We start from the raw sequence: 25,695 nt of genomic DNA, 5'->3' as shown, positions 1-25,695 counted from the left end.
GACAGAGACAGACAGACACACACACACATGGAGGGAAGGGGAGGGAGGGAGAGGGAGGGAGGGAGGACAATACATGCCCTATTGAGTCATCTTTTCAGAGATATTTCCTTACCTAAATGGAGAAACAGAATGACCAAGGGCAGTCAAAAAAAGCAGTGAATGCAGGAGTTACTCCTGGCTTGCCCATTGAGTATTCTTGTGGCAATACGGCAGGAGGCATTAGAAATCTCCCTCCCTGTCTCCTTTCCTGATACATGGCTGCTACCGGGTGGGGGAAAGGAGTGAAGGATTGCGAGTGTGGCTGGGAAACTGTCACCCAGAGTCTTTTGGGATAATGAGATGGGTGGCGTATAAATCTAATAAATAAAATGAAGATCACGTGATGCAGCAACAGTATAGCAGCACATCAGCAGTCTATATAGCCCAGAAGCAGGTTCCACTTTCCCAAATGTCACTGTCTCAAGAGTCCTGGGTCCCAGATTTTGTACACGTTCGGTAAGTTAGCCCATTTAAGCTACCTTGTTTCAAACATTGTCACTCTATGAGTGTTCAAGGTCATGATAACAAGATTTTTAGTAGTATTTGTACTTTATCAAAAGACAAATGGATCTTGCTGTTATGTCTGGCCCATATTCCTTTCAGAGCAGCCTCGCTGGCAAATTACTGGGTGAAGTGTTTCATACACCTCTCCTTTCTTTCTTCTTCCCTTCTTCTTAGTTTCCATGGGTCTGATGGGGCTTAGCAGATGAGTAACCACATTAGGTTTATTATTCTTAGCTCAATCCAGTGGTGGGATTCAAATAATTTAACAACCGGGTTCTCTGCCCTAATGACCAGCAGGGTAGGTGGGGCTTGGTGGTCATGTTACTGGGTGGGCATGGCCAACTCAACATCACTCACGTTGATGGGCGCTTCACCTTAGCTGTTACAATATAATAAGGGTTAACCAGAGAGGCAGTTTCTGTAAGCAGGGCAATAAAGATTAGGCTAGAAACAACACCAGACTTTCCTTCCTGCCTTCCTTACAGGATTAGCCCTGTAAAGTGGGGGGGAAAAACAAAAGGAGATTTCTTCCAACCGGTTCTCTGAACTGCTTAGAAAGTTACCAACCGGTTCTCCCGAATAGGTGCGAACTGGCTGAATCCCACCACTAGCTCAATCCCATTCATTTGCTTGTTCTGAAATCCTGTGCTGGGCAACCTTAACATTGTGGACAATCGATTTGCAAAGCAAGATTGTGCATGTTGCCCATTGACTCGACTGCTGCATGTTGATGAGTTTGACTTGCATTAGAGACTACAAAAAAGAAAAAAAAATGAAAGCAGAATACAGGTTGTATAAACATAATCTCCAGGTGTGTATCGGATATAACTATTAGCTGTCTGTTGAAATGCTGAAAAACCTGTGAAGGGACAATGAAAATCTTACACAAGGTTGGTTATTTGTCCGTTGGCTGGATTTCCAAGCTGTCAAGCAATGAAGGACTTTCCCATCACGAGTTTGCTAGGTTTAAATCTAAGAACTTTTGTATGCAAGACTGCCTGCCCCTTTATCCTTCTGTTTAACTGTTTAACTGTTTATTTCATTTGTATGCCACCCTTTTCCCCCAAGGGGGACTCAGGGCGGCTCACAACTCAAAACAAGGGAAGGGGGGATACAAACAATTTGACAAACAACGCAAAACAATACATAATTTAAAAGCGCAACAATCATACCATTCGAGATAGGGGCACGGTTCTTTAGCCCCAGGCCTGTGGGAACAGCCAGGTTTTAAGGGCTTTGCGGAAGGCCTGGAGGGTGGTGAGGGTGCGAATCTCCACGGGGAGTTCGTTCCAGAGGGTTCTGCTGTATGTTCCTGGGCTTTTTCCTTCTCTGAAAGAAATTCCCCACCCAAACCCAGCCTCCTTCCTCGACTCTTTCTTTTGTTCTTACTTTCTCTCTCTCTCTTTCTCTCTTTCTTTCTCTCTCTCTCTCTTGTTCCTTCTTTCTTCCTTCTTTCTCTCTTTAGTATTTTTTAGAATTGTTGTATGTAAGCTGCCCGGAGTCCTTCGGGATTGGGAGGCATACAAATTTATTAAATCTTGAATCTTGAATCTTTCTCTCTACTTCTTCCACCTTCTTCCTTCCTTCTTTTTTTCCTTTTCTTCTTTCTTTCTTTCTTTTAAATTTCTTCTAATGGTGCTTTCTCAGTTATCAGGGCGTGGGTAGAAGGTTCGGATATATTTTTTTCTAGTTATACATCTCTAATTCTGCAGTCTCTCTTGCTTTTCTTGCTTCCTGAACTGAAAAAAAAGGCTCATTGGGGAGATTTCTCTCCTGATGTTTTCCTTTAGGATTTAACTGAAGCGTCGGAAGCAGGGAAGCCCCCAACAAATTTTGAGATGAAAGAAAAGATGCTTGAACATACCTCTCAGGCACCTCCTAACTAAAGCAAGTTCAGGAACATGCGGTTTTTTTTCATCTCCTTTGAAAAAGAATTGAAGGGGAGCATTCCAATGCAGCAGCATTCATAAATATAGAACAGCAGGAAGCTGTGTATACATTGAGAGATAGAAACAGCCTTGTTGATGCATTTGTTTCTGAAATGTTGTTCTATTTTGTTTTCCCCTTTAGGCATCCTCTTTTCCCCCTCCTGACACTGCTATTTGAGAAATGCGAGCAAGCGACCCAGGGCTCGGAATGCATCACCTCTGCCAGCTTTGATGTTGACATTGAGAACTTCGTACACCAGCAAGAGCAGGAGCACAAACCATTCTTCAGTGACGATCCTGAGCTGGACAACTTGGTAATTCTTCCACTTTGACCATTTTATCTCATACATATAGATTCCTTGAGCTCCAACGTTAATGCCTGCATTGCACCTGCCTCACCACCCATTGGCCTTCAAATTGAAAGCCTCTGACCTAACAGCAAGGAAACTGATAAGAGCCGAGGTGGCGCAGTGGTTAGGGTGCAGTACTGCAGGCCACTTCAGCTGACTGTTATCTCCAGTTCAGCGGTTCTAATCTCACCGGCTCAAGGTTGACTCAGCCTTCCATCCTTCCGAGGTGGGTGAAATGAGGACCCAGACTGTGGGGGCGATATGTTGACTCTGTAAACCGCTTAGAGAGGGCTGAAAGCCCTATGAAGTGGTATATAAGTCTAACTGCTATTGCTATTGCTATTGCTAACCTAGTTCTGCTTCTTCAATAAATGAGGCCAAACTATATTTAACAGCAGATATTTCGCTGGCCAAATTGTGCCCTCTCACCACCAATCTCTGCTACAATGATATCCCTGCTCCTTCAGGGATGTCTAGCTCACCATGCCCTCACCAGACATCTCAGTTCAGAACCTTAGAAATGCCACATGTTTTCCTCTAATAATGACATTCCCTGCCTCTTCATGAGAAATAGCATGAGTGATGATCCATTGTAAGGACCATTGTTGATTCACTTGATCAGTTTGTATTCAAACAACTCAAATAGGTTGGTAGCCATTGACCAAGATGATGGGAAATGTGTGGCCATCAAGACTGGATGACTCCTGTTATTATTGAAGAGGCTGATTGATAGAAGATCACATATCTCTCATTTCAAGCTGGTCGGTGTGGACAAATGAAATAGATGACTGATGATAATTGTCAGGCACAAAAGATCAGGTCCTCATATCAGGTGCACAGCTGAATGTTCAATTAAGCTGATTTATTGCTGTGCACAGGAATTTTCTCATCTAATAGCCAGCACTTGGTTAGCACTAGACAAGGGTCACAGGCACTCAAAGAGGGTTGGATTTGGTTTGCTTGTGCCTACATAAGGATTCTAGGCTGATGCCTTTTTTCACTCCACCCTCAGCTTCTGCTTCTCCTATAATAACAATGAAACATCGAAGAAAATGTCAAGACAGCATTAATATGGGGGCCTGTGAGCACAATTTCAGTTCACCAAATGTGAGTGTAAGGATTCTAAGACATATCATTCAACGGAGGTAACATTTTTCACTTTCGTGTAGTGATCTGGAACAACTCTATGCCAGACACTTCACCCAAATTTTAAAAGGCAGCTGATTATACATATTCTTAAATACTGAGTCCTTAGCAACTATCTGAAGATGCCAATTGATGACACTGAGTTTTTTGGGTTGGTTACTTTGACATCCACTTAGACTCTGCAAACACTCTCTCTCTTTTTGGCACTTTCTTTCAATATTTGGCCGAAATCAACATGTTGCTGTTTCTGTCCTGGAAAACTATATTTATTCCTGAAGCATCTGTATAGTAGAAAAAAATCTTGATCTTTCTTACCAGTTGGACTTGCAAGAATGAATGAATGAGTTGTGGACAAAGGCGAGTTAAGGGTTATGTTAAGGGTCATGAGCCGAGGTGGTGCAATGGTTAGGGTGCAGTAGTGCAGGCCACTTCAGCTGACTGTTATCTGCAGTTCAGTGGTTCTAATCTCACCGGCTCAAGGTTAACTCAGCCTTCCATCCTTCCGAGGTAGGTGAAATGAGGACCCAGACTTTGGGGGCAATATGCTGACTCTGTAAACCGCTTAGAGAGGGCTGAAAGCCCTATGAAGCGGTATATAAGTCTAACTGCTATGTATTTTAAAAAACTGAAAGCAGCAGTAGTTGTAATTTTCCTTTTTTTGTTTTCACAGAGAGGGGAATTTTTCATACATGAGTATGAACATTTCTTCTAGAGGCATTATCAGGAGAAGATTTGAAAGAGATCACAATGGGTTAAATTCCTGATTTCTTTCTTGGTTTCAAGAGGGCTTTTTTGCAATTTGTTCCAACTCCCTTCTGCTATTTTTGCACAGATTATATTAAAGTTCACTGTTCTTATGTTAGCATCCTGTGTCATTTATCCAAGGGATTCAGTGTCAAAAGTTAAAGCTCTGCCAATGAATTCAAGAGCACTGTAAGATGCTGCTATTCTCCTATAAGGCTGACAGAGTCCTTCTCTTTCCATCACTTGACCTCACTTGATGTACTTCTTTTACTGGAACATAATTAAATGCAATAAAGATGAGGATGTCCTTGGCTCCAGACTACTTGTGGCTGAAACACTTCCATAACCGGAAGACTTATTATATCCTTCTAACACAGCCCTTAAGAATCCCCAATTCCTTTCAGAAGTTTTAGCCATGGCACCAAGATTTCTAAGTAAGTATTAAGTAAGACCATATAGATAAGACGACTATAGGAAGCTGCAGATTCTATAGTGAGAAATTTTAACAGCATATGGATAAACCTGATGCCAGACTGATTATTACTGGTTCTGCTTCAGCAAATAATTGATGGTCATTGCCATCAACGTGTTGCATTTTACATTCAAATTCATTAACAGAAATGGTCTTTGGTGACAAAATGGCATTTTGCTTGAAGCAAAAATGGTCCCATCGGGACTAGCAACCAAATAATACTCATGAATTCCTTGCTGCTATCTTTATTTTTTTTTTATGAATAACATTCCATTGTCCACCAAGGAGAATGGGAAAATTTGGAAAGTCCCCAAATTTTCCAGATAACTACAATCAGTCAGTGTAAACAACACACATAGAATAATAGAGTTGGAAGGGATCTTGGAGGTCTTCTGGTCCAACCTCCAAGCAGGAGACCCTATACCATTTCAGACAAGTGTCTCTTTTTGAAAGCCTCCAGTGATGGAGGACCCACAACTTCTGAAGGCAAGCTGTTACATTGGTTGACTGCTCTCACCATTAGAAAACTTCTCCTTAGTTCTAGGTTGCTTTCTCTCCTTGGTTAGTTTGGGTGCTTTGGGAAATAATTTGACCTCCTCGTCTTTGTAGGAGCCCTTCAAATATTGGAACACCGCTATCATGTCTCCCCTAGTCCTTATTTTCATTAGACTAGACATACCCAATTTCTGTAACTTCATATGTTTTGGCCTCCAGGCCCCTAATCATTCTTGTTGCTCTTCTCTGCACTCTCTCCAGAGTCTCAACATCTTTTTTAAGTAGTGGTGACCAGAATTGAATGCAGTATTCCAGGTGTAGTCTTACTAAGGCTTTGTAAAGCCATACTAGAACTTCACATGATCTTGATTTTATCCCTTTATTAATGCAGTCTAGGATCGCATTAGCTTTTTTGGCTGCCGTTGCTTACTATTGGCTCATATTTAAGTGATGGACCACTAGAACTAAACATTATAGAATCTAAACATTAGATTTAACACTAAACATTATAGAAGCATAAATAAACCAATGACTACTTTCATGGATCCATATGTCAATGGAAAACAATCTGTTAGGGTCCTCTTTCATGGGATACATGGAAAGAATCTGATTTGAGTAGTTACTATAGACCTTCTGTTCATCCAGATGAGTTTTATGTTTTTATATTCCTTACATGCTTTCTCCTGGCATTGTGGTTCTCATCATTATTACGGCCAATATTATTTGCTGTTCAATAAACACCGTCCCCTTAATACTACTAAACTCAGCTTCTGTTACTAGTAACATTAGTAACTTTACTGTTATTGATACCTCTCCTATTGCCTTCCTGGGTTTTTCTAAAGCTCACTAGCTATAGTGCTTGTTGGAAATCTTGCAAACCATGAATCCTCCCTCCCTAAGATCCTTATCTCCCAAAGTTTATTTGTTGTATGTACATGGTTTTAATGCTAGTAATCCTATGTAAATTGTCCACCACTGCTGACAGCAAAGAGGAGAGGGAAAGGCCAGGGACATTAACCATCATTAGAATAAGAATCATGTATTCCTCACAGGCGAGATGCACATAATTAGAAATTAGAAAAAGGTCAGATCTCGCCATTATCAACTCAATCAGCTGCTGAGTGCCACACAGTCAATTAATTCAGCATCTGTATTTTTTACAACCCCGCACACGTATTCCATTGGACTGTAACTCATTATCCGGACAGATATACGGCTCAGCGAAGCAGGGACATAAAATGAGAGACCCCAAGCAAATGAGCTGAGATAATTGAGAGATTTATTTTATATGTGTGTGTGTGTGTGTCCGTCCGTCCGCCCGTCTGTCTGTCTGTGTGTCTGACTGTGTGTGTGTTTTTGTATGTGTGTTTTTGTGTGTGTGTTATCCGAGAGAGAGAGACAGAGACAGAGACATGGGCACACAGATGCGCATACACAACTTTCCTTACCCTTGAATGCTAACTTTCAGGAAGACATTTGTTGAGCAGCTTCAATATTTCTGGAGAACTTCTACTATAGTTGTTCTCCTTTTTCTTTCTTTCTTTTGAAAGATCTTTTGGATCTTCCCAAGAACTCAGAGTGTCCCTTGGGACTTTTACTCCTGTCTTCTTTCATCCTCCCAAAACCTTGCAAGATAGGAGATGCAGAAGGATGGTGTCTCTGCTAGGTTCATAACCAGAGTTTTGCGGCTGAGAAGGCACTTTCCATCTAGACTTTCCTTTCACTGTACTAGATTAGCCCTATTCTGTGACTATTGGTGTATGTGGGAAGAAAGGACTGGTTTATCTCCTTTCTTCATTTCCAGCTTCCCCTGTTGAAGTCAGCCATTAACTGCATTTAGATAACTGGGGTAATAGTTCTTCCTGTAAGTCCTCAATTTATGGACCACAATTAGGACCTGAATTTCCTTTGCTAAACAAGGCAATTGTTCAATGAGTCATGTTAGATTTTATGACCTTTTTGACACACTTGTTAAACAAATCACTGCAGTTGTGACGTGTATCATGCAGGTATTAAGCAAATCCAAGTTTTCCCCACTGATTCCACTGAGTTCACTTCACTTCCTCCACTGTTTCCCCCAGAGGAAGGAACAAAGGAAGAAAGGAAAGGAAAGGAGGAGGGGCAGGGGAGGGAAGGGAAATTCAGAGTGTGACATACTGACTGAGAGCAGAAGGGCAATTGGGTTTGCTTATGGTGAAGTTTAAGTAACAAGGATCCTTTAGTAGACGGGGCAGTTACAGAATTTGCCCCATGTTGGGACAGAAAGTGCCTTAGTTCCAAATAATCTAAAAATTATTCTCTTCTACTATCTAATTTTCCCTTCTGCCTTTTTTTTTTGTCATTCAGCTAGGAAAACTTTCACACTGCCACAAGGGCAAGAAATGTTTCAGTTAGAGGAATCCATCCGTTTTCATTTCTCTTGGCCGCTTAATTTTGTGAGAATGTCAAGTTTGGTTTGTCAAACGGGAGAAAAGCTCCTTTTAAAATCCCGTTCCAAATTTATATTCTAGCAATAGCAGTAGCACTTCGACTTATATACTGCCGCGTAGTGCTTTACAGCACTTTCTGGGCGACTTACAAGGTTGAAGCATTATTTGCATTTTGCCTCCAAAACAACCTGGGTCCTCATTTTACCGACCTCGGATGGATGGAAGGCTGAGTCAACCTCAAGTCCCATCAGGATCAAACTCCAGAGTGTGGGCAGAGTTAGCCTGCAATGCAGTGGTGGGTTTCAAATTTTTTTCGAACCTACTCTGTGGGTGTGGCCTCCTTTGTGGGAGTGGCTTGCCGGCCATGTGACCTGGTGGGAGTGGCTTGCCGGCCATGTGTTTTCTTTCTTTCTCTCTCTCTCTCTCTCTCTTTCCTTCCTTTTGTCTCTCTGTCCCTTTTTCCTTTTTTTCTTTCATCTCTCACTTTTTCTTTCTTTTTTTCTTTTTTTCTTTATTTCTTCCTTTCTTTCTCTTTCTCTTTCTGTGTGTGTGTGTGTGTGTGTGTGTGTGGTGGGTTTCAAAAAATTTTGGAACCTCTTCTGTAGATGTGGCCTGCTTTCTGGTGGAACCTCTTCTAACCGGTTCGGTAGATTTGACGAACCGGTTCTACCGAACTTGTGCGAACTGGTAGGAACCCACCTCTGCTGCAATGCTACATTCTAACCTCTGCATCACCACGGCTCCATGAGGATTTAGTGTAAAATGTGCAGTTTGAGCACAATTTTGCTTAATAAGAGGCGTAGTTCAATACAAATTAATATACATCCTTATTGATAAACTGCATTGCTAAACAGAGCCGTGATTGTCAAATGATAATGTTTCCATTTCTCTATTGATTTAAAACTGGGAATTTAATAAGTTTATTTCAAATTGTTCCTTCCATTATCGCAGAACAAAAAAATCGATATACTTCGCTCTTTGATCGCACCCTTAGTAATAATCATGCTGCTATTTCTTAGTGGAATCAAAAGCAAACGCCAAGCTGATAAGAACAGAGGGCCACCCCTTGAACAGCCTGTGACTAATAGCTGGTAAAAGGGACCATTAAAATTAGCAAGTTGAAAAAACTGGTTTGAAATTTAAAGCCCATTTGTGACAATATTTTTAAAAAGCTGATTTACTGCTCTGTGGTGAATAGCTGAGATTTTATACCTGATTCAGGATTTGGAGCTGGGGCTATAAAACGGAAGGCCTCCCGTTCCATGCATGGCATGTTTTATGTGTAAATTTTTTAACATTTATGGGGTACATTTTATGAAGGCCGAGGCTTCTCTCAAGGGAGAGCTTAGGAGGCAGATTTTTCATTCTCCGGGCTTGTTAAGCAGAGAAGCCAGCTGAGAATAATCAAGAAGGATGCTCTTACATAAGAATTCTCATGGCTGGATTCCAAAATGCTCCAAGAAGGAAAAGTTTTCCCAGGGGAATATTTGGGAACCAGCAATGACACCAGCAGTACCCATTAGCAGACATAAAATGGTATTCTCGACTTGCAACAGTTCATTTAGCGACAATTTGCTTACTGACTGGTCAAAGTGACAATGGCACTGAAAAAAGTGACACGACCCCTTTTCACACTTATGCCCGTGGCAGCATCCCCAGGGTCACCTGATTGACATTTGGATGCTTGACAACTGATTTATGAGGGCTGCCAAGTCCCGGGGTCCCCGTGATCCCCTTTTGCAACCTTCTGACAAGCAACGTCAATGGGGAAGCCAGATTCAATTCACAGCCGTGTGACTAATTTAACAACTGCACTGATCCTGGCCCCAGTTGTGGTTACAAGTTGAGGGCTACCTGTGTTATAAGTTATATCTTTAATTTCACATTGCTTAATATGAAGTGAAGGGATTTACATCTTGATTATGTAACTAGATAACATGGTGTGGGTGTGCTTGCCTGTATACAAATGCACCAGTGATGGGATTCAGCCAGTTCGCACCTATTTGGGGAGAACCGGTTGTTAACTTTCTAAGCAGTTTTAGAGAACCGGTTGTTGGAAGAAATCTCCTTTTGGTTTTTCCCACTTTCCAGGGCTAAGGAAAGCAGGAAGGAAACATTCTGGTGTTGTTTCTAGCCTAATCTATATTGCTCTGCTTACAGAAACTGCCTCTCCAGTTAACTCTTATTACTTTGTAACAGCTCAGGCGAAGCGCCCATCAACCTGAGTGATGTTGAGTTGGCGACGCCCACACAGTCACATGACCACCGAGCCCCACCTACCCAGATGGTCATTAGGGCAGAGAACCGGTTGTTAAATTATTTGAATCCCACCACTGAAATGCACCTATACTTATGAGGTTTTTTGATCAGAAATATTATATATATATATATATATATATATATATATATATATATATATATATATATATATATATATATATGTGTGTGTGTGTGTGTGTGTGTGTGTGTGTGTGTGTGTGTGTGTGTGTGTGTGTTTATTTGTGCTGATAAATAAATAAAGGGAGACTAGTATAGATCCATTTCAAGCTATTTAGCTCTCATCAGCTAGCCATACCCTTACTGGGATTTGAACCTGGGCTATATTGCACACTAGGCATACTAGGCAGAGATCTTAGCCATTAGGCCACAGGCTCTTATCCGTTTATCAGCGAAGCCAGGGTGAAAGGTATCTATTAGATTTTTTACAACCCCTGGTAAGCCCCAATTATGGGAGGAAGCTAACTGCTTCCATCATCTGTCCTTCGGCTCATCACAAGAGTCCATCACGACAGAAACCCAATATTTTTACTGTTGCCTTTGTTATATTTGTGTTTTTTTATTTGTGCTGATAAATAAATAAAGGGAGACTAGTATAGATCCATTTCAAGCTATTTAGCTCTCATCAGCTAGCCATACATATATATGTGTGTGTGTGTGTGTGTGTGTGTGTGTGTAATTGGGGCATACCAGGGGTTGTGACACTATATATATATATATATATATATATATATATATATATATATATATATATATATATATATATATATATATATATGTAATTAGTGTCACATATATATATATTATTATTTTCAAACCTAAAATAAAAATGAGAAAATGGGAAAGTGCATGCATTTTTTAAATGATGAATTTATGCATTATTAATCAAGGATCCTAGCAGAACTGATTGCTATCTTTTGAAGGCATTATCTTCCATTGATGAATTTGTTGTTTTCTATGAGTAAAGTGTGCCCCTGCTCTCGTTTTTGAATTGTCTGCAGATGGTGAAAGCTATTCAGGTCCTGCGGATTCATCTCTTGGAGTTGGAGAAAGTGAATGAATTGTGCAAAGACTTTTGTAACCGTTACATCACCTGCCTCAAAACTAAGATGCACAGCGACAACCTTCTCAGGAATGACCTTGGGGGACCTTACTCCCCGAATCAGTCCTCCATTAACCTACACACGCAGGTAATTGCTGAAAAATGCACTTCACGTGCCCCCTTGTAAACAGCTACAGATATTCTTCAAGCAGAATCGTATTTCTCATAATGTACTCTTAATCTGAAAATACCTCCTATTTTGAATTCTGGAAAAAAATAACCAGCCTCCGTAGATTGGCAAAATGTGACCAAACATAGAGAGCCCTGAACTTCAGGAATATATTCATTATTCTTGTATTTCACAGTGTGCAAAACCAAGTCTTAATCTTTTTCTCCCCTAGCATTTTGTCCTGTTCAGTTGCAGCCTCTGCTTTGTTTACATTGTGCTTGCTTAGCTGATGCAGCAAAGCTATCAATCCACAATGCAACAAAGGGATTGTTTTTCCACCTGCTAGGTTGTAGAACTTAACCCTGGGAGATGAGAAAGTGTGACTGGCCCCAGATCACCCAGCTGGCTCCCATGCCTAAGGAAAGACTAGATCTAGATCTTACAACTCCAGCCCAGTTCCTTAACCACTACACCATGCTGGCTCTCTATCAAGTTGATCAAAACCTATACAGAATACAGAATAAGGGAAGGCACCTTGAAGGTTTTCTAGTCCGATCCCTTGCTGAAGCAGGAAACCCTATCCTACTCCAAAAATCCTTATAAAGGGTTTGCACAAAGCCCATTGATTAGGATAGAGCATGTGGCATGTTAAATCCTAGTGAACAGGCTGGACAAGAGCTCTCTCTGAAAACTCCAAAGAACAGTGATAAGTCATAGACCAGGACTTCTCTCCATGGTAGCATATGGATGTGCTGGGACTGGCGGTGATTTTTGTGGGTTACAAGCTCAGAAAGAAAATATAGTTGGAACAAATGATTCAATAGCCTGCCATGGGTGTAAATATTTCTGTTACATTAGTTGTGGAAAGAAGAGCTGAAGTCCTCTTGCCTCTTCGCAATAAATTCTGCCAAGTTCTCAAGCTCATTACTAGGTTGGAAAACATCGTCCAATCGTCTTCCAGGAGAACTTTCCGTATAAATCGATAAAAGCCTGGGAGGTTTCAAGATGCTAGATCTTCACAGCACCTAGGGATGATTTTAAATGTGTCCCTTAAGAGTTACGAACTTAGCTTTTGAGCAGGCTTGTTGCACAAAGTATTCCTCTATTAGAACTACGGTATTCTAAATGATTATTTGACCTGCCATTTTTAAGTTCCAGGCATTATTTCTAAGACTCTAATTTCACAATTTGTTTTTTTTTTTCAAAATGATGATTAGGAAATGATGGCTCTTAATAGGATATGAGGGGGCACAATGGTTCAGCGGTTAAAAATACTGAGCTTGTCAACTGGAAATCTGACACTCCAGGCTTGAGACCGGAGTGCCACGCAACAGATGAGCTATAGCAATAGCAATAGCAGTTAGACTTATATACCGCTTCATAGGTCTTTCAGCCCTCTCTAAGCGGTTTACAGAGTCAGCATATTGCCCCCAACAACAATCTGGGTCCCCATTTTACCCACCTCGGAAGGATGGAAGGCTGAGTCAACCTTGAGCCGGTGAGATTTGAACAGCCGAACTGCAGAACTGCAGTCTGCTGAAGTAGCCTGCAGTGCTGTATTTAACCACTGCGCCACCTCGGCTCCCATTCCTGCCCCAGTTCCTGCCCACCTAGCAGTTCAAAAGCATGCAAATGCAAGTAGATAAATAGGTACCACTCTGGTGGAAAGGGAACAGCATTCCGTATGCCTCTGGCCACATGGACACAGAAAATGTCTTTGGACAATGCTGGTTCCCTCAGCCAAGAAATGGAGGTGAGCACCGTGCCCTAGAATTGGACATAACTGGACATTATTGACCTTAACTAATAGGATATGTATGTTTCTTTATTCTCTTTCAGAAGAAACATTCCATACACCCAACATTGGTTTCATTACACTACAAATCCTTTAAAAAAAAAGACTTACCAGCAATATAACAGTTTGAAAACCTATAAAACTCTTTTGTAGTTGTCATCTAGTCAAATAGTCAGCTCTGTTCTCAAGGCTAATCCAGTGTCTTTGGTTGTCACCATTTGTCACCTTCTTCACAGCTTCACAAAAGTAGCTTTCTGTATCCGATTCCTAATTACTTTGAGGATAGTCTAATAAATCATGCCCAGGAATGTTGTCTTGTTCATAGTAAATTTGTTACTTACAAACATGGCTAATATAGCAGGCAATTTGAGAAATAGCTCTTTTTTCATGTCCTAGCTCACAAGATTGAAATTGTTTAATTTGAAATACCTGACAAAAAATTGCACTTACCTCTTAACTGTTTAGGAGGAGGAGATCTATTCAGTATTAAGTACTATCATTGCTATAAAGAAAAAGATCACCTGGGCTCTTTTCTCTATGAATTTAACTTTTTCCCGTACGAGAGTATGCAAAGGATGATAATTATTTGAGTGAAAATAGGTCAGCCTCAGAATGAGTATAACACGATTTGGACATATTAAAGTTATTGTATATATTTGAGAAAAATCATTGCAATGCTCTTGCAAGTGGTTTAATAGTATCCTCTTTACTTCACACAGAAGTAAGTTCTACCAAGTTCAATGGGACTTACTTCCAGGTAAGTGGATAAAGACATGAAATTTATATTAGCAGACATAATATTTCTTTAAACTGCAGACTCCTTGTGTCTCTACATGGGGCTGCCCTTGAAGAGCACCCGGAGGCTTCAGCTGGTCCAGAATGCAGCCACACGGGTTATCATGGGGGTATCTAGGTGCTCCCATGTTATGCCCCTTTTAGGCGGCCTGCACTGGTTGCCGGTTGTTTTCCGGGTGCGATTCAAGGTATTAATTATGACCTTTAAAGCGCTCCGTGGCTTAGGTCCAGGATACCTGCGAGACTACCTACTGCCAGCGGTAGCCTCCCACTGTCCAGTGCGATCCCACAGAGTTGGCCTCCTCAGGGTGCCGTCAGCCAGCCAGTGTTGGCTAGTGACCCCCAGGGGGAGAGCCTTCTCTGTGGGAGCGCCTTCCCTCTGGAATGAGCTGCCCCCGGAGCTTCGCATAATCCCCGACCTCCGGTCCTTCCAACGGGCCCTAAAAAGTTGGCTTTTCCAGCAAGCCGGCCTGGCCTGAACAAAATATAATAAATGATTGATTTAATTGTTAATTTTAATCTAATTTTTAAAATGTTATTGTTAATATTAACTGGGTTTGTTTTTGGATACTCTATCTAATGTCCTTTTTAACTTTTGTAATATGTGTTTTTTTAAATGTATATGCCGCCCTGAGTCCTTTGGGAAAAGGGCGGCATATAAATCCAACAAGCAAACAAACAAACAAACAACATGAAATTTATATTAGCAGACATAATATTTCTTTAAACTGCAAACTCCTTGTGATGAAAATCTCTGTTTGAAAGCCAGAAAAATGTTTCCAATGCCATTTATGATCCAAGTTGCATTCTTTCCTTTAAAATGTGTTTTGGGGTTAGGGTCAAAATTCCTCTCGTTTTCTGTTTGGTTTTGAAGATGCTGACACTTTAACTTTAGATACGTAAGGACTACAGTTCTTAAAATTTCTATCAAACATGGCTTTGCATTTTGCCAGACATAAATCAGAAGATAAATGTCTGGTCATGTTCTGTATGGATAGTATACTGTTGTGGCCCAGCAGGAGCCGTTGGAACTGCCACCAGACTTCGACAGCGAGGGGCCCTATGAGTCGGCTCTGGAGGATGTGGAGGACCTTGGACAGGGTTCCGACTCCGAGCAGGGTGCAGAGAGACTGGTTTGCTACCAGGTGGCGCCTGAGCCTTGGACCAGTGGGGAGGAGACAAGGGAGAGTGATCCAGAAGCCAGCAGTGAGTTGTTCCTGGATGCACACCATCGAGGAGCTACTCGGCATCAGGAACAATTATGCAATTACAGGAGATAATTGCGCTCAGCTGGTGGTCATTAGGCTTCTCTCCAGACTATGAAAAAGACTGCTTGTGACACGCCCCTCTTGCAGAAGTCAACGCATTGACTAAAGAGAACGTAACTAACTTGGCAGGCTGGATTGCTGCCAAGGTTTGTCTGAATTGCTTCCAAGGTTTGTCTGAATTGCTGCCAAGGTCCTTATGTGTTTGTTTGCTTGGCTTTCAGCCACCGAGATTTTGGCTTCTTGCTATTAAATTAAAGTACATTCTAGTTAAGCTTGTCTCGGCTTTCATTACTGGATGGAGGAGGGGGTCAGAACAGTATGCCTTTTATGATAATTTAGACTTTTTCAGAATCTGCAAAAACACACACAAACACATAAAACCCACTTCCAAAATATATAGATTTCAACAACAGCTGGCATACATGTTCATATTCTATGCTCATTTGATACTAACTTTTTTGAAGTTTTCAGGTTTGGAGTTCTGGAGAAGACATGAATTCATGTGTACAAGGACCTATTTAAAATTAGAAAAGAATCTACATACTGTCAGGGGGGAAAAAGTATTATATAGGATCAAGAGCTGCAACATTCCCAACTCTGTTATTTATCCTTAAGTTCTTTCTCAACTCTTGATATGTTCCTGCATCATCAAATGTATAACGCTTGGCAAAAGCATAACTTTCAAAAGAAAATCTGATTGAACATGCTGAGAAGTTCCTCAATTATCCTTTACAAGATGAAAAAGACTGTAAAAGAAGCATAAAAATGTATGGTCATAGAAAACAAATTTCTTTAAATTTCTATTCCCTAAAAGAAGAAAGAGAGAGAGAGAGAGAGAAATGCTTTGGAAAGAATAATATCCTTTTTAGGCATGAGTAATCTACTGTCAAGAAAACTAAAAAGAGATTTACAAAAAATGTCAATGTGTTACTAGAAGATGAGTTTCTCCACTCAGAAAATCTCCAATGGAATTATCTCTGTTTGAGTGAAAAGCAAGCTAACAAATAGTACAATGATACAAATCTGAGTTCCAATCAGAGATATAGAAGAAACAGAACTTCAACAGTTCTGTGGGACTTTTGAACCCTTGTTGATACAATACCCCAACAATGTCAACATAAGTATAGGAGACTGGGAGGGGGTGTGATGGTTAAAGATGCTGAACTTGTCAGCTGGAAAGCTCACAGTCCAGGTTTGAGACCCGAGTTCTCTGTGACAGGGTGAGCTCCCATTACTTGTTGTAGCTCTTGTTCCTGGAACAGTTCAAATGGATGCAAATGTGAGCAGATAAATAGATACCACTTCAGTGGGAAGGTTACAATATGATGTGCACCTTTGGCGTACAGTCATGCTGGCTACATGACCATGGAAGTGTCTTTGGACATCACTGGCTCTGTCGGCTAAGAAACAGAGATGAGCATTGCCTCCTAAAGTCGCACCCAACTGACCAGGGGAAACCTTTGCCTTTATAAAAGACTGGAATGTTAAAGCTGAAAATACAGTAGCATGTAATATAATGGAAAAATGTGGACTCCATATACAGAATGATGGAAAAGACAATCAAGAAAGTACTAAGTTAATAATGAATACCTTATTTCAGCCGTCAAAATTAAACTGACTGTATATTCTTCAAGTAAAGATGGAGATGTTCTATTCTCTCAGCACTGCCAAGAATGAGTGCTGATTTCAGCTCAGATCACAAGCTCCTTCTTGCAAAATTACAATGCAACTAAAGAAAACAAATAAAATCAACAATGTATGTCTTCCGTAATGTATCATAAGATTATGCAGTGATGCTACAGCATATAGATTTAATGGATTAGATTGGATAAATAGAACGCTTGAACAATTCTGGGCTAAAATTTATGGCATTATTAAAGACAACGCAAATAAAGATATCCAAAGGAAAAAGAATACAAAATGCTCCTGATAGGTTGAAAATAGCTGGAAAAATGCAGGGGGGAAAGGCCACAGAGGGAGAGAAAACTGTACCCCATTAAATGCTGAGTTCCAGATAAAATCAAGAAGAGATAAGGAATTGTATCTAAATAATGAGTGCAGAGAAATCAAGGATAATGATAGAAAGGGAAGGTCATGAAATTTATTTAAGAAAATTAAAGAAATCAAGAGAAATTTTAATGTGGGACGTAAAAATAGAGCAAAGATCTGTCAGAAAAGGAAAATATAAAGAAGAGACGTGTACAAATGTACAATTAAAATATCCATTAAATGTCCATTAAAATATACCCACACATTGGGGGAAATAAGTTAAATGGGCACTGGAAAGTACTCTGGAAACAGTTGCAAGAGTTGCTGAAATACTAGCACAAATCTTTAAAAGCTTGCAAGATGATAGAGGGAAATTGCCAAGTAGATATGTAAAACATAACTCAAGGTCAAGGCACTGGAAAAGATAAACATATGTTCTGTTACCAGAAGAGAACACTGCAACTTCCAAACAACTTGTTTATTTCTTATAAGATAACACTTCAGATGTTGCATCCAGGTGTCAACAATACATGGGCCAGGAACTCTCCAGACTGGATTCAGAAGAGGCAGAGCAACCTGAAAACACATTGCTAACATCTAGTGGATAATGGGAGGGGAAAATCTTTGCTACACACTCAAAGGCTTTTGACTGTGTAGAATGTAGACAGCACAAACTATGGATAGCCCTTAAAAAGTAAGGATGTAGTGGCTTATCTCATCATGTTAAAGAATTTATATGACGATCAAGGGGGGGAAACCCCAGAATAGCAATAGCAATAGCAGTTAGACTTATATACTGCTTCATAGGGCTTTCAGCCCTCTCTAAGCGGTTTACAGAGTCAGCATATTGCCCCCAACAACAATCCGGGTTCTCATTTTACCCACCTCGGAAGGATGGAAGGCTGAGTCAACCTTGAGCCGGTGAGATTTGAACAGCCGAACTGCAGAACTGCAGTCAGCTGAAGTAGCCTGCAGTGCTGCATTTAACCACTGCGCCACCTCGGCTCTTAATATGAAGCAACTAATTTTTTTTCAAAATTGGGAAAACAGTGGACCATGTTTAATCGGAATTAAAATTGCTTGGAGGCACATTAACAACCTCAGATGCTACTTTGATACCTGGAAGTCAGAAAGACTTAAGGAATCCGCTGTTAAAAGATGAAAGAGTGACAAAACTGGTCAATATTGATGCTAAGATTTCAAAAAAAAAATATAAATATATTCATATCTTAACTTTAGGACATTAATAACATTTTAAAAAATAAAAATGGCGAGGCCAGCCCAACGCAAACAGGGAGCGAAGAAACTGAAGTAATAACAGGCTTTATTTTCCAGGACTGAAAAATCGTCAAGGATGATGACCATCATTTTAAAATAAAGAAAAGTGAGTCTGCTACCTGGGGAAATGACTCTGACAAACCTGGAAAAAATATTAAAGGGCAGAGACATCATACCGACATCAAAGGTACATATTTTCAAGGCTATGCCTTTTCCAGTTATAAGATATGGAGCGTCAGAACAGCTGAATGCATTTTAAAAATGATGCCTTTGAAGTTTTACTCTGGAAAAAAAAAATGCTGATAGTATCTTGGATTGTGAGAAGATCAACAAGTCAGTGCTCAATAAAAGAAAACTCGTGAAAGCATCAATGATGAGACTAAAGTCTAAATATTTTGGACCCATTGTGTGAAAGCGAGTGGAGAGGACCCTGATGCTTGGAAAAATGGAAGGGGATTGAAAAAAGAACCGATAGGAAACAAGGTGGCTGAATACTACTGATCACAATTGTGGTAACCTAAAAAAAACAGCTGCTCACAAATCAAACTATTGTACAACAGATCATAAAGAGCCAGAGGCTAATGATCAATATCAAAAAACAATAAAATAACAATAAATGAAATAACAATTCTGTCTTTTTTCCTCAATAATCTATTTAACAGAGCAACACAGTTGGAAGGCACCTTCTGGAGGTAGGTCGTTCCACTGGTTAATTGTTCTCACTGTTAGGAAATTTCTTTAAGTTTCCATCCATTGCTTTCTTGTCCTGCATTCTGGTGCTTTGGAGAATAGCTTGATTCCCTCTTCTTTGTGGCAACCCTTTAAATACTGGAACACGGCTACCATGTCAGCCCTAGTGCTTCCTTTCATTAAACTAGACATTTCCTACAAGCATTCTTCATATGTTTTAGCCTCCAGGCCCCTAATCATCTTGGTTGATTGATATAATATTCATGATAGTAAATATATTTGCAATAATTTGTATTTGTAATCATTTATAAACATTATTTATAAATGCCAGTTCCAAGCCAAACGTCTCTACTCTTTATTCAGAACCAAATTCACTTTTTATTCTTTGCAATAGACTGAAACACCAATTGCCTGACTCCCCCCTTTGTACAAAAAGCAGACAGATTAGTTTGCATGCTTGTTTTGAATTTATTTTCAATAGCATCGACCAACAAACAAGGGAATCGGGTATCAGCTTCATATTGAATGCCTCCTTCCAAGTCTCAATCATGCAAGATACGCCTCTGTTGATGTTACCTGATTGTTGTTGTTTTTTGGCCACCCTACAGAAAAAAATATATATGCAAAAGATCTATTTTCTTAATTCTTTGTCAAATAAAAAATGGTTACAAAGCACCCCCTTTCCCCCAAAGGATGGCAATTGAGGGGTTAGAGCTGCTTTTTCTTCGGAAGGCAGGCTCAGGAGACATATTGGTATGTTTGGGTTTATGTACAAATACAGAGATTGAGATAGCTGGAGCTATCTCAAGCAAAAACACAAGAACTGGTAGTCTTTCCCTCCAGATTGTTAGGAGAATGAAATGGAATATTAGGGTGAGGAGGAGAGATCCGTGTTTTAGAGATGAGTTTAAAACATGGAAATGTTGAATGAGTCTTGGTATGATTGTCCCAAGAACCAACCTCTTGGTTGTCTGTAATTGGACAATGATTTCTCTTTGTAGAATAATATTTTAAAGATGCCAGGTGGAGTTTTTGAAGCCAGCTGCATGGAGAGACCTCTAAATGTTGAGTTAAAATCCACCTTTCTCTGTGCAAGAATGCAAAGGCTGGCTTATTCGAACCAGTTTCTTGTGGGAGGAGAGGCGGGGGGGTGATGAGAGAGTAGAAAAGTTTGGTTCCTGTTTAGATTTTACTGAACTATCTAAATCATTTAATTGTTGATCTTGAGAAAGAAAGGAAAGCAACATGTGCACGCAGGGAGCCTATTGTGTCTTCAAATATTCTCCAGAAATGGACTTAATATTCCTTTACTGCTTTATTGTAGTTTCCCTTATGATCAAAATTAGCAAGAAACTTGCATAAAGGAGAACAATAATTGCTCAACGAGCATCTCATTTGTAATTTATTGGTTTCTATTATTGCAAGTCGCCATGGCAACGCCTCGCATCCAGGGCGATGAGAGAGATGTTAGATATGAACTGACGAAGCTCTGAGTCCCAGTAAATGCAGATGCACAGTTTTATCAGTAATTTTCATGAAAATAATATGTGAGGAGTTAATGAGATGGAAAGCTGTCCTGTGGCTATTGTGATTTTTTTTCCCTCCCTAAATGTTGATCTAATTAGAATGCATCGGTCAGGAAAAGTAATGAGGATTTAGAGCTCCACAAAGATGCGAGGATCATATCAGAAAATTAACACAAGTCTTTGGAAAATAATCAGCCCCTTAGAGAGGCAAAGGGATGGCTCTCCTTCCCCTTGCCTGACATTTTGAGAAGGAATTTGTCTTCTGCAGAGGGAATGACTGACTGTACTCATGCGGCTGGCTGCTGGGGGGGGGGTGGCACATTGGCGCAAACTGTTGAAGAGGAGACGGGCTTAAGCTTTGGATAAAATTAGTTTGATGTTGTCGGCTTCTGCTGAGGTGATGTGCTGGGAGGCTGGCGGGAGAGATCATGTTTCACGTAACTCAAGAAACTAACGCTGGAGCCTATTTTTGGCCTGACATTTGAAGAATGCAGGCCCAGCCAGAGCAAGCCAGTAATGCAGGACAGAAAATTCAGGGTTTGAAGCAGGATTCATGCGATTTGTAATCCAGTACAGACAACCATTTTACAAGCTCGTGTGATCTTGACCACAATGGAATCCAAGATTTCCCTTCTAAGCAAGATAGTTTTTAAGAGAGCTGCACCCATTTTATGACCACAGCTGTTAAGTGAATCACTGCAACTAACTGTTCTGCAAATCTGGCTTCCCCCATCCAGTCACCAGCTGGTCTCGTGCCTAAGGCAGGACTTAAGGTCTCCCAATTTCAAGCCTGGTGACTTAACCACTATCACAAACTGGTCGTCCTCTCCTGCTTATCTTAGTGGGAGTTTTTTTGGGGGGAGGTCTTAATGGGAGAGGCATGGAAGCCCCGAGTTTTGCATCTCACAATTTAAATTTGATTAAGTCAAATTAATTTTAAGTCAAATTTAATCAATCTACTGGCTGGCTGGTCCTGTTATCTAATCCTTTGTATCCATGAAAGGCAGGAATTAAATTAGAAAATTTCTATCTATTTGATCTGCCCATTTCCTATAAAACTCATCCATCTGTAAAGGTGACCATGTTGACTTCCCAAAAATGGGGGGGGAAAAGTTTGGCTTTTTCAAAGCCATGTTTACTGCACTGACTAGCAGCAAAGTTTTAACAATGAAGTCTCCAGCTCTACCTTGATCCCTTGAATTAAAGCTAGATGTTTTCCATACAGCCCACAAGTTTAATGTGCAGGTTAGGTGGCCTTGTATTTTCAGTCTGGAGATCTAATGCATGTGGGCCCTGGCTCCTCTCCTTGCCCCCAAGTTGCCTTTCTACACCTCCTGGAGAACAAATCAATCTTCTGAATTCTGAAGGACAGATGGCCATGGATCCAAATGTCTTTCTCCCAGTCCCAAACATTGTATCATGGGCTGGCATTCTACCATTGTAATGTAAGACGGGGAAAACTTGTTGAGTGCTATTTCCTCATGCTGCAGGATCCTTGCACATGTTGGGCAGGTCCAAAAGCATTGATCTTTCTGGAATGTCTAGCTGACACATTGCTGTTGGACTGTATTCATTCATCCTTGACTTTCAGTCTGAGATCATAAATACAGGTCAGAGTAGGAGAGTGGTGGGGTGGGGGGAGAGAGTGCCTGGCAATGCATTTGGGCTACAATGAGATGCAGAGAAATGTTTTTTCTCCAGACTTCATTGCAAAGGCTGGAGGGTGGCTTATTTTTCATGAGTGCATAGTTTTGGTCACCAGGATACAACAAAGATGCTGAGACTTTAGAAAGGGTGCAGAGAAGAGAAACAAAGCTAAATCATAGGATGAATGATTGAGGGAACTAGGTACGTCTAGCCTATCGAACAGAAGGATTAGGGAGCACATGTTAGCTGTCTTCCAAGGCTTGAGGGCCTGTCACAGAAAACAAGGGATTGACTTATTCTCCAAAGCACCACAGCACAGGAGAAGAAGTAATGGGTGGAAGGAAGTTTGTGAAAGAGAGATCCAACCTAGAAGTAAGGAAAAAGTTTCTGACAGTGAGAACAATTAATCACTGGAATAGCTTGCCTCCCAGAGTTATGGGTACTCCATCATTGGAGGCTTTCAAATAAAATAGACTGGACAACCATTTGATCGGGATGGCTTAAGGTCTCCTGCCTTGAGCAGGGGATTGGAGTAGAAGACCTCTGAGGTCCTTCCCAGCCAGTGGTGGGTTTCAAAAAATTTCCGAACCTACTCTGTGGGTGTGGCCTCCTTTGTGGGAGTGGCTTGCCAGCCATGTGACTTGGTGGGAGTGGCTTGCCGGCCATGTGTTCTCTCTCTCTCTCTCTCTCTCTCTCTCTCTCTCTCTCTCTCTCTCTCTCTCTCTCTCTCTCTCTCTCTCTCTCTCCTTCCTTTTGTCTCTCTGTCCCTTTTTCCTTTTTTTCTTTCATCTCTCTCTCACACACTTTTTCTTTCTTTTTTTCTTTTTTCTTTCTTTCTTTCTTTCTCTTTCTCTCTCTGTGTGAGTCTTTGTGTGTGTGTGTGTGTGAGAGAGAGAGAGAGAGAAAGAGAGAGAGAGAGAGTGGTGGGTTTCAAAAATTTTTGGAACCTCTTCTGTAGGTGTGGCCTGCTTTCTGGTGGAACCTCTTCTAACCAGTTCGGTAAATTTGATGAACCGGTTCTACCGAACTGGTGCGAACTGGTAGGAACCCACCTTTGTTCCCAGCCCTATGATTCTATGTTCTAAACAAACTTGCCAGTTTTTCCTCTCTTGTCTTCCTAGCAGAGCTCCTGTGCTTTTAAGAGGTACAAGAAAATAAAAGCAGAACATTTTTTTCTGAATGGTTAAGCCGTCCTACTGAATCAAAGTCCCCCATGCTTTCTGCTGTATAGTTTTCAAATGTCCCAACCCAAGGAAAAAGCTGGAAGATTTCAACAGACCCCATTCAGTTTGGCTAGATCAGAATTTTGACTTTCATCCAAAAGAGGTAATTTCTTTTTTTTTTATCTACATGTGCAAAGGATTTTTCTGCTTTTATCCTGCAAGTGTAGGTGTTACTCTTTCCATTTGTTAGTGGGAAATGCAAAACCGCTTATGAAATTCAAACAGTATTTGTTCTTGATGGGACTTGTCTATCTACTCTCCAACTTTTCCCTTAGCCCTTTCCAAAGACACCGGCTAAAATTAATCTTCATTTGTATGACATAATGCTGTACTATATAATACTTTCCTCTGCCTTACTAGAGGCTTAGGGTTTTTTCCATTAATCCTGGAGGCAGATCAAGGTAACTGTAACCAAGAGAATTATAGAAAGTATAATGATGGCACCAGCTGACAAAGTGGGTCATTTTCCTTCGGCTGAGCATATCTGGATAACTTACCCCATAAACCAGAGTTAAGGAAACCAGCTATAGCACAATATGTGAGCCTGGCCAAAAGCTATCAGTTCTCATGGGAGGGAATCCAAACATTTGAGCAGAGTTGGAAATCCCAAGACTTTTATGGAAATGTGTACAATAATGCTGGGGCTGCAATAAGCATTTTATAAATATTTTGTGTTTCTACTTGGAGCTCATTCGCAATCGCTTCATAGTTCTGTGATGTTTTATGCTCTCGTTCCAGACGAGATGCAGACTTGGAGATGTTTTTTAAACAATATTAGTTTTCATTGTAGTATAAATAGGTGTTTTGTGTTAAAGTTCAGGGCTGGATTGAGCATGATGTCAAAGGCAGTATAACTATAGCTTAGTCGGTGTAATGCTATGAAGAACCAGTTTGCATGGTTTCAGCTAGTACAGAGGCTTAATTGGAGCCCATGCATTGTGTAGTGCTATATGCACTGTTCACACACTGGTGCTTTTATCATTGCACTACAGCAGGGGACCCTGTGTTGGCTATATCTCTTTCTTACCACCAGATTTCTTCCTGCTCTAAAAATAAACAAGCCAAAAGTATCCAGATCTTCCAGAAAGCATAGAGAAGGTATTTGACCTTTGCAAATTCCACTGTAAGCTGATCGGAGCAACATGTGAATGAGAACATCTGTATCTGTTGGAGATTATCCTTCAGCATTTATTCTGGGGCAGCTCTCAGCTTCCCAAGCAGTTCCACCAGCATGTTAAAATAGAAATACATACATACTGTACGTACATACATACATACATACATACATACATACATACATGCCAGAGGTGGGTTCCTACCAGTTCGCACCTATTCGGTAGAACCAGTTCATCAAATCTACTGAACCGGTTAGAAGAGGTTCCACCAGTGGACCCGGAAAGCAGGCCACACCTACAGAAGAGGTTCCAAAAATTTTTGAAACCCACCACTGGTCCTTGGATAGGATTATTCTACACTGTCATGCTCATATTTATAAAACTCAGTGCCTCTGTGAAAGGTAAGGATGACTACTGCGTTTGTGGTGCAATCAGAACATTGCGGGTGTTGAAGTTGTTTTAACGCAAACCAAAGATGCCTTTTAAAAAACAAGTTTACATCATATTCTTATGCATGCCAGTGCTGTGTGTGAGGTAATTTAAGGTGGTTCTGACAAGTGTCGTCAGCATCTTCATATCCGGTCACATGGACGGCAAGCCACTCCCATCCGGTCACATGGGTGGCAAGCCACTCCCACAAAGGAGGCCACACCCACAGAGTAGGTTCGAACAATTTTTGAAACCCACCACTGATGCATACATGCATGCATGCATACCAGGGGTGGGTTTCTCACCCCGTTCCAACCGGTTCGGTTGGAACGAGGCCGGCGGCGT

At 40.8% G+C, this 25,695-nt stretch overlaps 1 protein-coding gene across 1 annotated transcript in view; it reads left to right on the top strand.

The window, feature by feature from the left end:
* PKNOX2 (PBX/knotted 1 homeobox 2) overlaps positions 1-25,695 on the top strand; it is a 114,976-nt gene that overhangs the window by 45,056 nt on the left and 44,225 nt on the right. The window contains exons 3-4 of the mRNA XM_032229576.1: positions 2,614-2,785; positions 11,386-11,574. Coding sequence (XP_032085467.1) covers positions 2,614-2,785; positions 11,386-11,574 — 361 coding nt within the window. The remainder of the gene's footprint in view (positions 1-2,613; positions 2,786-11,385; positions 11,575-25,695) is intronic.

This window comes from Thamnophis elegans, chromosome 13, assembly GCF_009769535.1.
Source record: "Thamnophis elegans isolate rThaEle1 chromosome 13, rThaEle1.pri, whole genome shotgun sequence".
NCBI classification, from domain to species: Eukaryota; Metazoa; Chordata; class Lepidosauria; order Squamata; family Colubridae; genus Thamnophis; species Thamnophis elegans.
This window is presented reverse-complemented; position numbering and strand designations above follow the sequence as displayed.